General features: G+C 45.4%; 1 protein-coding gene across 1 annotated transcript in view; it reads right to left on the bottom strand.

Moving 5' to 3' along the window:
* Nucleotides 1–15057, bottom strand: part of LOC133472797 (collagen alpha-1(XXV) chain) — an 89325-nt gene that overhangs the window by 52256 nt on the left and 22012 nt on the right. The window contains exon 3 of the mRNA XM_061764170.1: nt 3935–3979. Coding sequence (XP_061620154.1) covers nt 3935–3979 — 45 coding nt within the window. The remainder of the gene's footprint in view (nt 1–3934; nt 3980–15057) is intronic.

Here is a 15057-nt window from a genome sequence, read left to right as displayed (position 1 = left end):
GCAATACACCAGAAGGATCTGTGAGCTGAAGTGCCAGGATGAGGGAGCTATTTTGCATTCAATAGCAGACAGAAAATGTGGTGTTACTTCTGAGATATGAATATCTATGAATTGGTGAAAGTGTTGCAACTATTGCATGTTTTTACCATTATTACGAATGTACAAAGGCGAGTAATGCGTGTAATGAGTAGCACTTGTATCTGCAGTTTGTAGGGCAACACATGGAAAGTGTGTAACTCACACCATTTTTATGAAGCTGCTTTTCCTTGATTGTTTTGCACTTTTGTCTTTACCTTCATAAAAAGAATCATATTCAGTGGGCTACCACCATTTGCCCTGTCAATAAGGATTGCCTTTTAGTATGAATGCCTAAAATTTGAAATAAAATTTTCAAAATCAACTTTTTTTTTTTTTTTTTTTACTAACAGTTTTTGTCACACTGTATCAATTCAATGCTGCTGTGGCAGGACAAAGGAACACGTTGTGGAGTGCAAACACGTCTTTATTCTCAAACTGCCAACCAAACCAAGTAAGTGAACAATTACGATATTGTGCCAAAAACCCCAAGTGCCAACCATGCCCCCTCCCACAGGCCTGTTGGGTGAGAGGCATGGTCCTAATGTCCACCCACAGCCCCCCATCCCTCTCAACTCCACCACCTGAACACCCAGAATGAAACTCAAAACGAAAACCATTCAGGGGGCTTCACCAGCCTGCCGCAAATGCTATGCTGTCCTTCCTTCGGAGGTGCGGGTGAAACCTGCCGGACAGGGCGCTCAAGAGGAGGAGGACACTCAACCCTGTTACGTGAAAGCACGCCCGGGGGGACTTGGGTTGGCAACAGTACCTCGCCTGCTACCATATGACCCGGCTTAATCTTATGAAATGCAGTCTCTTCGTCCAGCAGACTGTCAACCCAGTTACCATCCGAGAGCGCATTACGTAATGCAGCTTTGAGCGACCGGTGAAACATAAACATAACCCGTTGACCAGTGGGTGGTAGGCAGTAGTGCGGCGTACCCGCACACCCAAGGACCCCGCCAAAGCCGACTGGAGCTCTGACACAAACTGGGGTCGCCTGTCAGAGGTGATGTCAGACGACGTGCCAAAATGCGCAACCCAGGTCGACAGGAACATGCGAGCTATGTCCTCAGTGGTTGTGGATGACAGGGGAACCGCTTCAGGCTATCTGGTTGTCCGATCCACCATAGTGAGCAGGTGCGTAAAACCCTGCGACAGTGGAAGAGGCCCTACCAGGTCCACGTGCATCTGATCAAACCGCCTGGTTGGAATATCAAAAGGTCCAAGGATGGCTTTGGTGTGCCGGTGGACTTTGGCTCACTGACATGACATGCCACGCCTGCAGCCGCCCATTGCCTGACATCTTTCTGCAGTCCAGGCCAGAAAAACTTGACGCCAACCAGGTTGACTGACTCTGTAACCCTAGAGTGGGAGAGGGAGTGGATTGAATTGAGAGGGAGGAACATAAGCTTTCTTGTTTCGCATGGCACCATAAAGAGGCTGCAGAAGGTGGGCTGCTCAAGGAAGGAATCAGTCCTGAAAGTCATGCAGAAAACTCTATGATGTGTGGACTGGGGTAGCGGTCATTCGCAGTCACATTAAGCCAATGACTTTGTCAATTACAATGTCTGACTTTGGTGAGGCCCACAGGCGATTAGAACGCCTCAATGCCCAAACGCTCCATAGTAGCAAACTCCTCCTTAGCAATAGCCAATTTGACTGTGTCGTGTTGTCGCACGCGGGCAAAAACTGGTGGGTCTACGCTGGGAGTGAAATGCTTCACACTGTGCTTAGTAACGGCGGTCGAAAAAGTGGGAGTCGTTAGTGATAGAAAACCTGCCAGCAAATGCTGAAAAATGTCATCTGTTGCTAAATAATTTGCGTGTGCTCACGGCACAAGTCCTCCAGCCTCAAAAGTAGCGGAAGACACAGTAGCGAAAGACACAGCATCGATCAGAGGGCGGTTGGCAACATCAACAAGCGGTCCTTAAGCACAGAAAATCTGTGCCGAAATTGGAGACAGTGATGGAGTAAAGTCCTACTGGAAATTGCGTCCATGGAAGCAGACAGTCACCAACCTAGAGCCGAAGTTGTTAATGGGTGAGCCGTTAGCTGCACTCAGCCATGGTCCACACCCACTGTCCGCCTTTTCCGCATCAGTGGGGGGAAGCAGGCTGACTTTAGAGCCGCAATCCAAGTCAGTGATGAAAAGCAGCTTGGTTTCTTCACCGGTGCCCACAGCTGCTACTGAACGCCGCCGTCGGAGTTTCCCGAAGCCTCGTAGGTGCAGGGGGGGCACGCAACGCTGAGCCAAACCGCTGATGGTAGAAGCAGAGGTTCTTCTCACGTCGGTTCCATGTAGCTACCGTCAGGTCTGCACCCCCTTGTCGAGAGAATCCGCCTCCACACTCTGCACAGTGAACCGTCTGATAGCAAGGAGAACTTGATCCACTTCCTTGGCCAAGTCCCGGTAATCGCCGATCGTCAGACAAGCAGAGTTAGCCAACACGGTGCACACTGGGGGCGGTAGCTGGCGTAGGAAAATGTGTGGGAAAACAAACCATCAGAGCCCAACAGCGACGGCATATTGTCCATAAGGTCTCCTGCTGTGCCATCCCCCAACATGGAAAGGAGCCTCTCTGCCCTCTGAGTCAGACAGACTGTACCTCCTGAGCAGAAGTTGCTTGAGTGCGTCATATTACTCATATTGTGGAGGTGCACACAACAGCTGCATCGGGCGACGTGTTGTCAGTTGGTCGAGGGCCGCAACAATCACGTCGTATTCCGGGTCATCTGTGGTGATTCCTCTCAGGTGGAACAGCGCTTCGAAATGCTGAAACCACGTTGCTCTGCCAAAACTCCGGTGGCTTAACGGCTGCAGCGACGACACCAGGTTGTGAGAGTCCAAGCGACATGGGCAAGGAAGATACCTCTTCATCCGCTGCTAGGAACATGTTCTACGGGGTCACCAATGTGGTAGGCTAAAGGAACACGTTGTGTGTCTTTATTCTCAGACAGCCAACCAAACCAAGTAAGTGAACGATTACAATATTGCGGCAAAAACCACAATTGCCAATCACGCCCCCACCTACATGGCTGCTGAGTGGCACGGTGGTCCGAATGGCCGCCACACTGCTCCTTCTCATGTGCCTGCCTTTGCCACCTGGGGGCAGTATAAGACAGATAGCTGGATATACTGGTCATTGGGGTGTTCAAGGCAGTCCTTGCCACTTTGCATCAGCCAATCATATTGCACCGGGTCGTGTCCTGCCGAGAACGCAAATGGAATTCATAATGTCTCAACTATTCTTTGAGCTCATCAGTACTGCACTAATATTAGTTCTACGCAGAGGATATCATTTTGGTGAATAACTTTATGATTTAAAAAGGGCACCCACAAATGTGATAAATGGCTTCACCTGACCACCATCCTTAGATAAAAGAACATTTTCCACATTATCATTCATACTTCCCCCCATTATTTCATAGGGTATGTATGAGCACAACTGTATGAGGTAATTGACAGGAAGTTCAACAGCCTCGTGTTCTCGCCACACACGACACCATAAACACAATGCAGCTCAGCCACCTCATCGTCTCTAGTCATCTCGGGAGCTTTTTTTTGTTTGAAAAGACATTCTCATGCCTTCTCAAAACGGGCCACTCTCCTGGTATTGCAGTGAAAATGTAGCGTTCCTATGGCGACCCAAACTGCAACACTGAAACCACTAATTACACATCTTGGAACCTTTTTGGCCTCCAAAGATATACACTGAACTTTTACATGATTGTAAAGTACACTACGGATTGCCCATGTCCTTCTGAATCATTCCTCAAATGATCGTGGATCGGGCCAGCTGTGGACACACACACAGACACACACACGCACACACACACACAGTCACTCACATACCAGCTTCTCCATTGCGGCCTCGTCTTCCTCGCTTCCCCGGATGTCCTACAACAGAGGAAAAAGGACACATTTTAGTGACTTATTTTATTGTCTTAATTTTTTTTTTAAAGTCCTACATTTAAAACAAGCGCTTTAAAACCATGTTATATGGTACATTGGCCTGTAGGTTGTCATGGCTACTCTGGATGCGCTACTTTTGTTTTCTCTAATACTGGCGAACCAGCCAGGACATCTGATGTCCTGGTAATATTTCTAACATGATGTCAATTGAATTAGCTCGCATTGCTATAATGTAGCTGTAAAATTATTCCTTAGTACGACTTCAAATAAAGCCACAAAAGAAAACAGGACACCCCCCCTTCTCTTAAGTAAAAATGATTTGTTTATTCATAGGTTTTGTTGTTGTTGTTGCTATTTTCCCCATCAACACGAGCAACCTGCTGGAGAAAAGAAATAAGACAATTACACGCTTTGGTGGCTTTTATGTGCTGCGGACCTGCCTGGGTTGTATTTGTATGAGGGCGCATTCACTCCCAGGCAATGAGAAGCCGGAGCACTGCTGCCCCTCTGCCCCTCTGCCCCTTTTGTGTTACTGATCGCAGGTTTGGCAACAAGCTTTCTTCCGCTGGTCAGATGCAGTCAAAAGGGTGAGGCTGTGTTTCACAGATGCCGCAAATGAAAAGTTAAGCACTTGCTCAGAGAGAGACAGAAGTACCCGAGGGTGCACTTTACAACTGCTTTGCACTTCACATGAAATTGACCTGTCAGGATCATGTAGAGTGGAAGTCAATGCAACTAAAGAGGAAGAAAATCCTCACACTGTGTCTCCGTCACATAAAACAAAACAAAACAACCAAATTACAGGGAACAAAAAAAGTTGGAATTGTGCTTATATTTTTTCTACACTCCTGCTTTAAATTGCATTCATTTCATAGTGAAATGGTGGCTCTTGTGTGTGGCATTCTTGGCATCAAAGTGGGAAACAAACTTGCCATCTTTGATATTTATAAAGACTATTTTTCTCATATTTAACTTGCTTTTGGAGATTTATAGGAAGAGAATTTCTAGGAGACGGGGTTGATCCGCCTGACCCGACTCGATCTCCGCTGCGCTCCTCTTCAACATTTCATCCTGTTGACAAGAGAAGCTGCACTGATTTATGTCCCTCCAGACGGCTTACCGTGGTGCAAAACCCAAGCTTATGTTGCTTCTACTTCGAAACTCGCTCCTCAATTTGATCTTGGCGTTTGGCTGCGCTTCAGTCTTCAGCTCTTTTGGACGCCATTCAGGAGAATGTCAGAAGCTGCCAGCCGCGCGTAACCACAGGTGGACTCACGCTTGAGTCACTCTCATCAAACCCTTTTTAAAGAAACAAGAGTGTTTCCTGTTCTTGGCAGTCACATCTTTGTCACTGTTTTTGAAATGACACTGGAAAGAGCTTGGAGGACAACGATACGACGCACTCTTGAGAAAACCTTCACTGCACGTGAGTGTGACGGGCCAGACAAAGTAAGCGATATTCTTTGTCAGAGACCATCACATATTCACACTATTTCAAGACTGATTACAGCCTGAAAGATGAGATTGCCGCAAAGTGTACCAGCATGGGCCTCCAGTGTAGGCCAAAGAAAACTTAGAAAATATTTTACTGAACAAAACTCAAATAAAAGAATAACCTGATCGGTACCAGTGAAAACAGCTTTTCAGATAGTGTGACAATCGAGACCCAAAGCATCCAGGCATCCTTGCCGTGTGTCATTTGGCCCCGATATTCCAAAGGCAGTCATGGAACAGCCTCCTCAGAAGGAAAAACGTGGATTCCATTAAAAACAGGACATTTCATAAAATGGATGGCAACAAAACACGTTTGATTGACTGATGGCACCGAATAAGGACCGAAAAATGTGCACCGTATGGATCTGAACTTTCTGAATACGCTTGAAATTCGTCATTGGGATTAAAATGAAGGAATATTTCATAAAGAGGCATTGTTTTGCAGTGGCATGAAAATTGACTAGGTGCTTGCCTGTTAGGCTTACCCTTAAAGTTTGTGGAAGTTTGTTCAAGTGGATCTTGATGTGTGATTAACTCGAGTCCACATAATCGGTAACATATTGTTATCGTTGTAACAAATAACAATGGCGCACTTCTGCTCCCAACAAAACCACACTGAGGCCAAGCGAGCCCAGCCAGACTCCGTGGACAAACACGGGGATCGTTTGTGAGCGCCGAGCAGGCCACTCCAAGCCTCTCTCCCAACATTTCTTCAGCATTAACGCACGAGTGAGGCCAAAAATAGCAAAGTCGGGGTCCCGGCGCAAAACCTCACAAGCATCAATCAGGTTTGACGAGTGCTGGAAGTGCTTTGTTCGCCGTCGAAATGGGGTTTTGGTGCGGCAAAACCGGCCTATTGGTGGCATCGCTAAGAAGCTGCTTTGTTCAAAACGGCCTTGTGCAAGGGGCAGAGTACATATTGAATTATTGTATTGCTGTGTCAGCACCTCACACTGCATTTCCCCCCTTGGTTTTTCCTCTGCTATTCCTATAAATCCAGTGACCTTAGTGTGTATCCTGAATTTCACACCGTAAAGGAGCTCCCAAGAGAAACAGTTTGCTTGGTCCCAATCCTCAAACTTGAACATGACTGAAAGAAAAGAATGGGAGTTTTGTCAGCCTATCTCGGAAGATGATTTATAATCAAGTCTTTAACGTCGGCAGACTTTTTACGACGCCTCCGCAGTTCAAGAGCCTTCTTGAGTGACATGCTTATTTCTCGCAGAGCTGACAAACGCGGCTGTGCGGCCGATCCAACAATTTCAGGAGGATTAAGTTGAGACAGACTTGAACATCTCCCATTAAATCCCACAACACGCTCGGATGGACTGATTCAACCTGGCAACCGTCGAGTATCCAAGTCATACAGAACCAAAGCTGTACGCTCTGGTTTTTTTTTCTTTTTTTTGTGGATTTTTGCGGAAAGGTCTGGCAAATGGGAGGACCATTTTTTATCCAGGATCATAATTACGGTGCATGACAATGAATAAAGCTTGGCGTACAAAAGCAGGAGGTAATAAATTGCAACTTTAAAAGCAATTGTCAGCTTGAGGATGTTGCCTGCCTTCAACACTGATGCTTTTTGTTGCCTGTCATAAGATTCCAAGTATTCGAGTAAGAAGAAACTTACATAATCATCCTCCTGGTAACCGAGGGTACGTATGAAATACCACAAGTGGTAATTTAGGCTTTTGTAGTGATGGAACCTGAAAATGAAAACTTTTCAGCAAAACAATTTCAACATTTACCGCTCGAACACTATCGGTCGGTAACAGAACAACAAGATGCTCAAGAATTTGTCTCCATCGAAGCACATTGTTGACAGAAATAGAAGGCCCCTTGGAAAGCGCAAAGCCTTTCCAGGACAGATGCTGGCCTTCTTACCGTCATTCTTTCAACTTCAAGCAGTTTGTGTAAAATGAATTCAAACATGGTCACAATGTGCTTTCCTACCTAGCACACAAAGGTAGTACTGTCAAGTCCCAGCATTGTGCACACAACAAAAGCATGAAGTCTGGAAAAGAATCCAAAGGTCCATTTTGCATATTGGAGTCCCAAAGCAACATTGTCCCATAATGCAATGGGTAATTACATGACTTCCGTTAGCCTTTTCATCCCGGATGAATATGACGATTAAAGCGGTCTTCCAAATACGAGTGTTTGTTTAATCTCTTCCAGCACTAAGATAGAGCCACTGTGTTGCATGTGTTTTTTGTTGTTGTTTTATCTCTGGAGAATAGCATCCAATGTGTTGCTAACAAAGACAATATTGCAAGAGATTGATCATGACGGCTTTATTATAAAAGTTTCAAACAATAATGCTCAGTTTTGACTGATATACACAATAATTTTTCTACTGATACTGAGTGAGAAGAAATCCTGATTTCACAGAATCCATGTGTGGTGAAAATGCTCCATTTAAGGCCGCACGCAGCTGTTACCTTTTGTTAGAACCTACAGGACGACAAAGACGATTGCTGTGAGGCGTTCAGGGATGGTGGGCGCCCTTCCTCAGGGGTTATGAGTCAAGGCCGGCGCGTCCCGAGAGGCGGAAGCCTTCTGAGAGAATCTTTTCATCACCTTGAGAGACCAATATGCTTTCCTCTGGCAATAATGCTGACATACTTGAGCGTCTTGCCACGCAGGCAATGGAAGCACGCAAGATAATGGGAGGGGGGGGGGGGGGGGTGTCAGTAATAAGACTGTTGATTGGCTGTGTAGTATCTCTTCAGATGGCCGTCCCACTCGGCCCTATCATAGCAAAAGCTTCAGAATGAATAACACGTGCATGTCATCACAATGTTACTCTTGGATAATCACGGCAGTAACTATTCAGCATGTATTAAAAATAAAAGAGGCATAATAAGTTTGGCTTGGCATGACTTCTCAATGAAAGTTTTCCTTTTGATTGTTATATCTTGGAATACATGCGTGTAGAGCGGTTACAAATACACCAGATGAACTAATGTTATGACAGGATGGCAGTCTGGAGCCAAGAAAATAGACAAAGGTTTTGGGACACCTTGCCATAACAGGAATGAGTTGCTTTTACTTCTCTGGGAATTCATTGATGAAGAGGCGAGAGTCGTCCTACGTCAACGTTTTGTCGTGATTTGTTGTTTATTAATTAATGCCAGCCAAAGAAAACAGCCATTGATCCGGACCAATGAGTGACAGATGAACCTTGCTTTCTTACAATCAGTGGTTTCAAATACATGTATGTGGATGTTAGATTATTATGATTTTTTTAATCCAATCAGATTTCAGAATCAGTAGTGTTATCTGATGTAACTTGAGCTGTACTAGCAATGGGACTGTTTCCTTAACCAATCAGATTTCAAATTCATCCCAGGTGGGGCCAGTGAACTGACCCTTATTCACGTCACCATTTTTCTGTCTTCTTCCTAGTTGGTCAGAGCAAAATCTGTTACAGCCAAGTTTGATCAGCAAAACCCGTCTGTAGTAAGTGCACACCTTAAAACATTTAAACATGAGCATCTCTGTTGGGACGCCACTGCATCCGATGCGCAAGTAGGATTACTACCATCAGTAGGTAGAGCAGTTAGTCCAGCTTTAAAAAGATCGGCATGACTATTAAGATATTATTGACACATGAGCCTGTGAAGCGTCCTGGTTGCGCTTTTGAAGCTCATCAAGGGTATGTGCACTGAATACCGCACCTAGCATAGCAATGGCGACATGGTATCATGTAGACTTGCATGCACATGTTTATGCCAGCTTCGTGCGCGTGCACTTGACTGCTAAAATAGTTGCAGTGGTCAAGAGTGCGCCTCAGCGCGAGTGAGACCGACGGCGCACGAATGGCATAGAGCAGGCGGCGCTCTTGAAGAGTTCAAATAAAATACTTTGTGTTTAAGACTTACGTGGCTATTGGATGTCGTGGTGAAAACATGTGGAAGCCAACAACTGCGGCCAGCGGACGCCATGACTGCTGGCCGACCCCTACGACGGCGAGCATGTGTGCCCGCCTGCGCTTGTCTCTGTGGCGGGAAGTTTTAAGAGACCCAGAAGTCGTAAAACAGGGGACCACAGGGGCCCTCGAACGCCTCAAGGACAGTTTTTGTAGGTCTTGCATCGTGACAGACATCACAGGGGAACAGACAGAAATCCTGCCTCCAAATACAGTAGCATCAACAGCCAAGTGGCATTGTGACCTGTGCAGACAAAAAAAGTATACTACTCGTACACAATTAAAAAAGTTTGCCAAATAAAACCAAATACAATTAAAAATGTGCTATTTCAAACACTTTTGCAGATGCACTTGCAAATTGCAAGTTTGTTGTTTTCTGTTTACATAGCGACTAAATACGCAATGTGGATCAGACTCTGGATTGAACTTGGTTCGACCCTAAAGTTTCTCACACTCCATTTGCATGCAGAATTTCATGCAGATTTTTCAGGGCTTTTTACCGATGTGAATAATTTATAGACTCATAAACCGAAAGTACTTCTCTCTTTCCACAGCAGCACCGCAGGGCTTCACTCAGACCCTCCTGCAGCCAGAGCTGGGGGTCCGATGCCGGTGTTTACTTGACCCATGCGGGATTACTTTGTGCGGCAGTTTGTGCACGCAAGAGTGACAGGCACAGACTATGTCATAGGTACTCCGTCTCGTTGACATCAACAGAGAGAGTATGACAAAGGGATGGACATTTTAAAAGCAACAAGATGAGCTAATTTAAAGTGACGATGTTACTTGGGTATTATTTAGTGGAAGGTAGTTAGTTACATGCCCATCTGCAGCATCACATTTGTAACCTGCAAAGAAAGAAAGTGTCAAATCACAACAGTTCCCTTTCACAGATCCGGAGTGGAAATGTGTCAAAGTAGACTCACACAACTTACATCCAACTTCCACAATTCATTTTTTCAACCCGGAACAACCCTTAACCCACTCTTGGGGAAATGAAGTCTTCCTCCAACCAAGTCAACGAAACCAAATGAAGCATACATCGGCATCAGGGACCCCATTATAAGATAATCTTTGCACTTGGGACTTTCAAAGACTGGCTTGTGATCAAAAAGACAAAAAGCATGCAGAAGTGCAATCCAAGCACCAGAAATAGCATGACCGAGGAAGCCAAATGTTCCAGCAAATGAACAAAGCTGCTGTTTTCCGAACTTCTATCCATGTTTCCTTTAAAAGGTTTTTCTCACAGAAGCTCTAGAGCTGAGTCATTGCAATGAACAACAAGCTTTATCCACATTTATTTTCACTGCAGTCAAGACTGCACGTAAAAGCGTATCGGCTGCAGGGAAGTTGTGTGGGTGGGCGGGGGTGAAATCATACATGACAAATGGGTTTCTTATTTTAAATAACACTTGAACGCGTCAAAATAACCAAAAGGAGATTTATCAGGGTGCCCAGAGAAGACTGTGTTTTTGGGCATCATTCACCTCGCTGCATTGTTTCCTCCTGATGTGTCACTCAAACTGACCAGGTCAAAAGGGCCAAGGGGGTGAGAGTTAGGGGCTCGTCCTCTTGGGATAATTTGTAATCCGGAGCCTGTAGTTTCAGCTGGCCGACGAGCCACGGGGAGAAATGCTGGCACGACTCTTTGTCGACACACCTTGTTCTTATTATGGGTTTGATCCCAAAGGGACATCCGAAAAGACGCTGCCAATTTAAACAAGCCAAGACCTCAGCCTTGGACGGTAGCTACCTCGCTCCATAATCTCAAATTCTATAAGAATAGAGCTGGTTTTTAAGCAGCCTAACGGGTTGGTTTCAAGTGTTGCATTAAGATGCGTGTCAGATTTTTGGGGGACCTTTAAAGGCACCGTATCCAGCACAGCGGTCCAGCCACACGCAACCACCGAGAGCCAGCGTGAAAATATCAAAGCAGGAAAGAGAGAGCTGCAAACGGTTCGAATTAAGCCGGACAATCATCTCCTCTTACGTCGGCTGTAATGAGCGAGATTAGAGCGGATCCCGCTCGGAATCCATCCTATTCCCCCCACGAATCAAAAGAGGACACGCAAGATTTAAATGGTGGTGCAAGCAGGGAAACTGTACACCAACCTTGGAGTTCTAAACAACAGCAAGGTACGAATGGAGAACCATGGAATTGGAAGAAAGGGAGCAACTTTTAACAGCTTGTTTCAGGCCACCCATTGGTTATAGTCGCAGCCAAGAGGAAAAATCTAACAGACAATGTAGTTTTTGTGCCGAATCAATGAATCAATTAAGGGTTTGGACCTAAATAATAACCACATTTTAGATACTACACTTTGATGAAGAATGGGTTGATGTAAAGGTTTCTCTGAATTGAAGTTCAGGGTTCTTGGAATTGGCCTAGACCCTTTTAGAATACACCTTTACGACATTTTGGACAGTCTGTTTAAGCCCTTGAGAGCCATGATCTCAACGTCAACTTTTGGAATAAATTAGAGCGGCGATTGCAAGCAAAGTTATTTTGTCCGGTGGTGTAACAGCCTTGAGTCTTAATCAATTTTCTCAATTCAAATGATCCAAGGAGGTTCTTCCAAAACAACAACCTCCCGCCACTGGCATTGATGCGTGCCACCATTCACCACGCCTTTGTTTCATGGAACTCCAAAGCTTCCTTCCAAAACAGAACCAGGCCACAGATGACGATATCAAGGACAGTGAAGACAGTTCTGATATGGAACCATGGAACAGAGGAAGAAAACCAGTTTTCTCCCTCCACTGATTGCCGGTCTGCTGGAGGGGAGTGGCAGCAGACTGTTCACATACAGTCGTTTTGCCATTTTATAGCATCAGCCTCTTCCGTCAGATCTTGTCGATGCCATGCGCTTGCGGGAAGCAAATGAAAGGCGAGGCAAAGTGTTGGGGGTTCAATTAGACACTGTGCCGCATGTTAGGACGCTCTGGTCCGGATTCTGCTCTGAGCCATGCCTGACGAATCTCTTGGAAATCAATCAGGATTTCTATCAACTTGTAGTGTTCTATGGCCCGAGCATGAGCGCCTCTGTCAAGTGCACGTGCCGCTTGAAAAAGTGACTTCAGCACCAAACACCTACCAGGCAACCCACATTTTCCACAAACTCCACTTTATCAATCATTAATTGGTATTGGCTCTGCATGTAATTCCACTGGATCACATTGTCCGCGATTTAAAACTACTGAACATTTACAGATGAACATCAATCAAAAACAGGTGAGGGTATGTTTAGGATAGGCTAAATTGAAGCTTGTGGGATGTGGAGAGATTTGTCTTTTTAACCCAAAATGTCAATCTTTGTTGCAAGATACAGACTGCATGTACAGTATTAGTTCTCTTAAATGTTTGCCTCTCTGGTTACTTAGCATCGGCAAACATTGATGCAGAAGTGGAGCTCTGTCCACTCTGTGCAGCAAGTGATCACGCATACTGCTTGAGTGGTACAATTTTCCATCTCAGGAAGTGGAGTTATGTACATAAACCTAACTCTGTAAAGAAGGAAGTCGCAAGCAGTTTGGTCCGGTAATGTTGCAGACCTTTTGCACAACATCTGATCATCTTGTCCAACATCGCCCATCCGTGTGTTTGGCTGCTGCTCATTCAGAAATCTCCCGACAGTGAGATGCCAGTGTGGAAGTGCACCATCTTGCTGAAAAAGGTCGTCAGCACCCAGAGCTGCTAGTTGTGTAAAACATCAAATTGATTAGCATCTCCAGGTAACTGACCAGTACCAGATCATCCCAAAGAGAATAGTGGCCATAAAGTATATTAAGGGTTTATGGACTCCATCTTTAGCAATATATTTGAATTGGTTGAGGGATAACAGACATTAAATTAGGGAGTGTTTTTGCAGACACCACCTGAAAAGGATACATCATCTTTTTCTTGGATTAAACCCCCAAAAGGTTGCGGAAACTGAACCCTACTACATTTCATCTTGCAAGTTCAGACAACATACTTTTCAGATTTTGCCATTTTCATTAACAGTTAGGAATGCTCACAGGGCTTTGGAAGAGCCAAAAAAGTTCTCCATGTTTACTGTGGAAGCTCAACTTTTTTTCCCCCTCCAGACCTCCATTCATTGGGCTCCCATGTGCCAAAGCACTGCCACGGAAGACCCTTTGAAAATGATCCTCGCACACAATTTACAGTCACACTGCAGTAATTCCACAACAATAGTTTTCCACGCAACCTTTGACTACAGGCTTTTACTGGATAGGACTTGGAGCAGGCAAAGAAGTCAGCATGCTTGAGATTGGCCAATTACTTGGCTTAAACACTACATAACTTTTCCAGTACGATTTGAAATGATTTTCACTACTCTCGCTGTAACACAAAATTGTTTGGCTTACAATAGAGACTCAACAAAGACACCAATGATGCAGAATCAGCCTTGAGGTTTCACCAGTATTAAAGTAAATTGACCCAAGACTCCTCAGTGATTGTCTGTGGTGTTCTTTGCTTCAGAGGAGCAGTACAAGGCATGTCAAAGTGCACAAAGGCGCAATTGTTGCCGCATTGTTGAAGAAAACAGCTCAGTTGTTATGCTGTCACATGACGTGGGACATGCAGCCTGCTGCCCGAGGGCATTACACGTGAAGGGTTAATGCAAAAGTAGGCAGCGTGCATACATGAGAAGCTGCTTGTAGGCTGGCTACTTGGAATGCTGAGGCTGTGTTAGTGCCACGCACATGATGGGGGTGGGGGGGGCTATGGAAATCACATCACTGGTCTGCAACCTGTCTTAAGTCAGCATTCACACCAACAGCAAAAAGAGCACCCTGGGATACAAGTGTCTGTGTCGAGAGACAAGATCTAGACGGTTCTGCGTCTTATCGGGGGTGATCCACAGGGATGCCTCTTCTCTTTGAAGACCACCTCAGAGTAAAAAGGAACTCAATAAACTGAAAATAGACAAGTGGTAGAATCCATCAAACACAATTTGAGAGGTGCTTACATTTGCCTCATCATATTTCAGATGGAATTCACTTTACAAACCATAAGAGCAGAAGCCCGACAGCTGACATTTGCCTTAACAGAGATACTTACTCCCTGAAGATGCTTTGCGACCTTACACCCTCCTCAGCTGCATCTGGACTACCTCAAGGCTCTCTTAAGAGTGAGCGACTCACGGGCAAGTGATGTCCGGGCCGCAGAGACAGGTGCTTCCGAATGCCAAAGACAGCGAGGTGAGATGCATCAGAGAAAAAGTCACGGGCTGTTTTGACTTCATTGGCCACTGAAGGGTTCTGGCAGGCACTGACAGCTGCATGTAAGCAAGCGCGACCTTGACTTGGGTTCGCAACTCTCAGAGGTGGGGAGGGGTCAAGGCTGCACATGAAGTCCATCCACTGAACTGCTCCTCTAGCTAAAACAAAATAATAGATTTGTTTTTCTCAATGCTCGAATTCAATGCTACAGCTACCACAGTAATGAAATTGCTTGAAGTGTTCTATTAAAACCAAAGCCCTTTAAAATAAACACGTTCCATCCTCTCGACCCTCCTCACCCGCCATAAGCCAAGGAATTCCACTTTGATCATAATTTACCAGATAAACTGCACTTCATGAAAGGAGAACGCTCGCTTGTTTTGCTCAGAGAAGAACCGATAATACACTCGTG

This window comes from Phyllopteryx taeniolatus, chromosome 23, assembly GCF_024500385.1.
Source record: "Phyllopteryx taeniolatus isolate TA_2022b chromosome 23, UOR_Ptae_1.2, whole genome shotgun sequence".
Lineage (NCBI taxonomy): Eukaryota > Metazoa > Chordata > Actinopteri > Syngnathiformes > Syngnathidae > Phyllopteryx > Phyllopteryx taeniolatus.
This window is presented reverse-complemented; position numbering and strand designations above follow the sequence as displayed.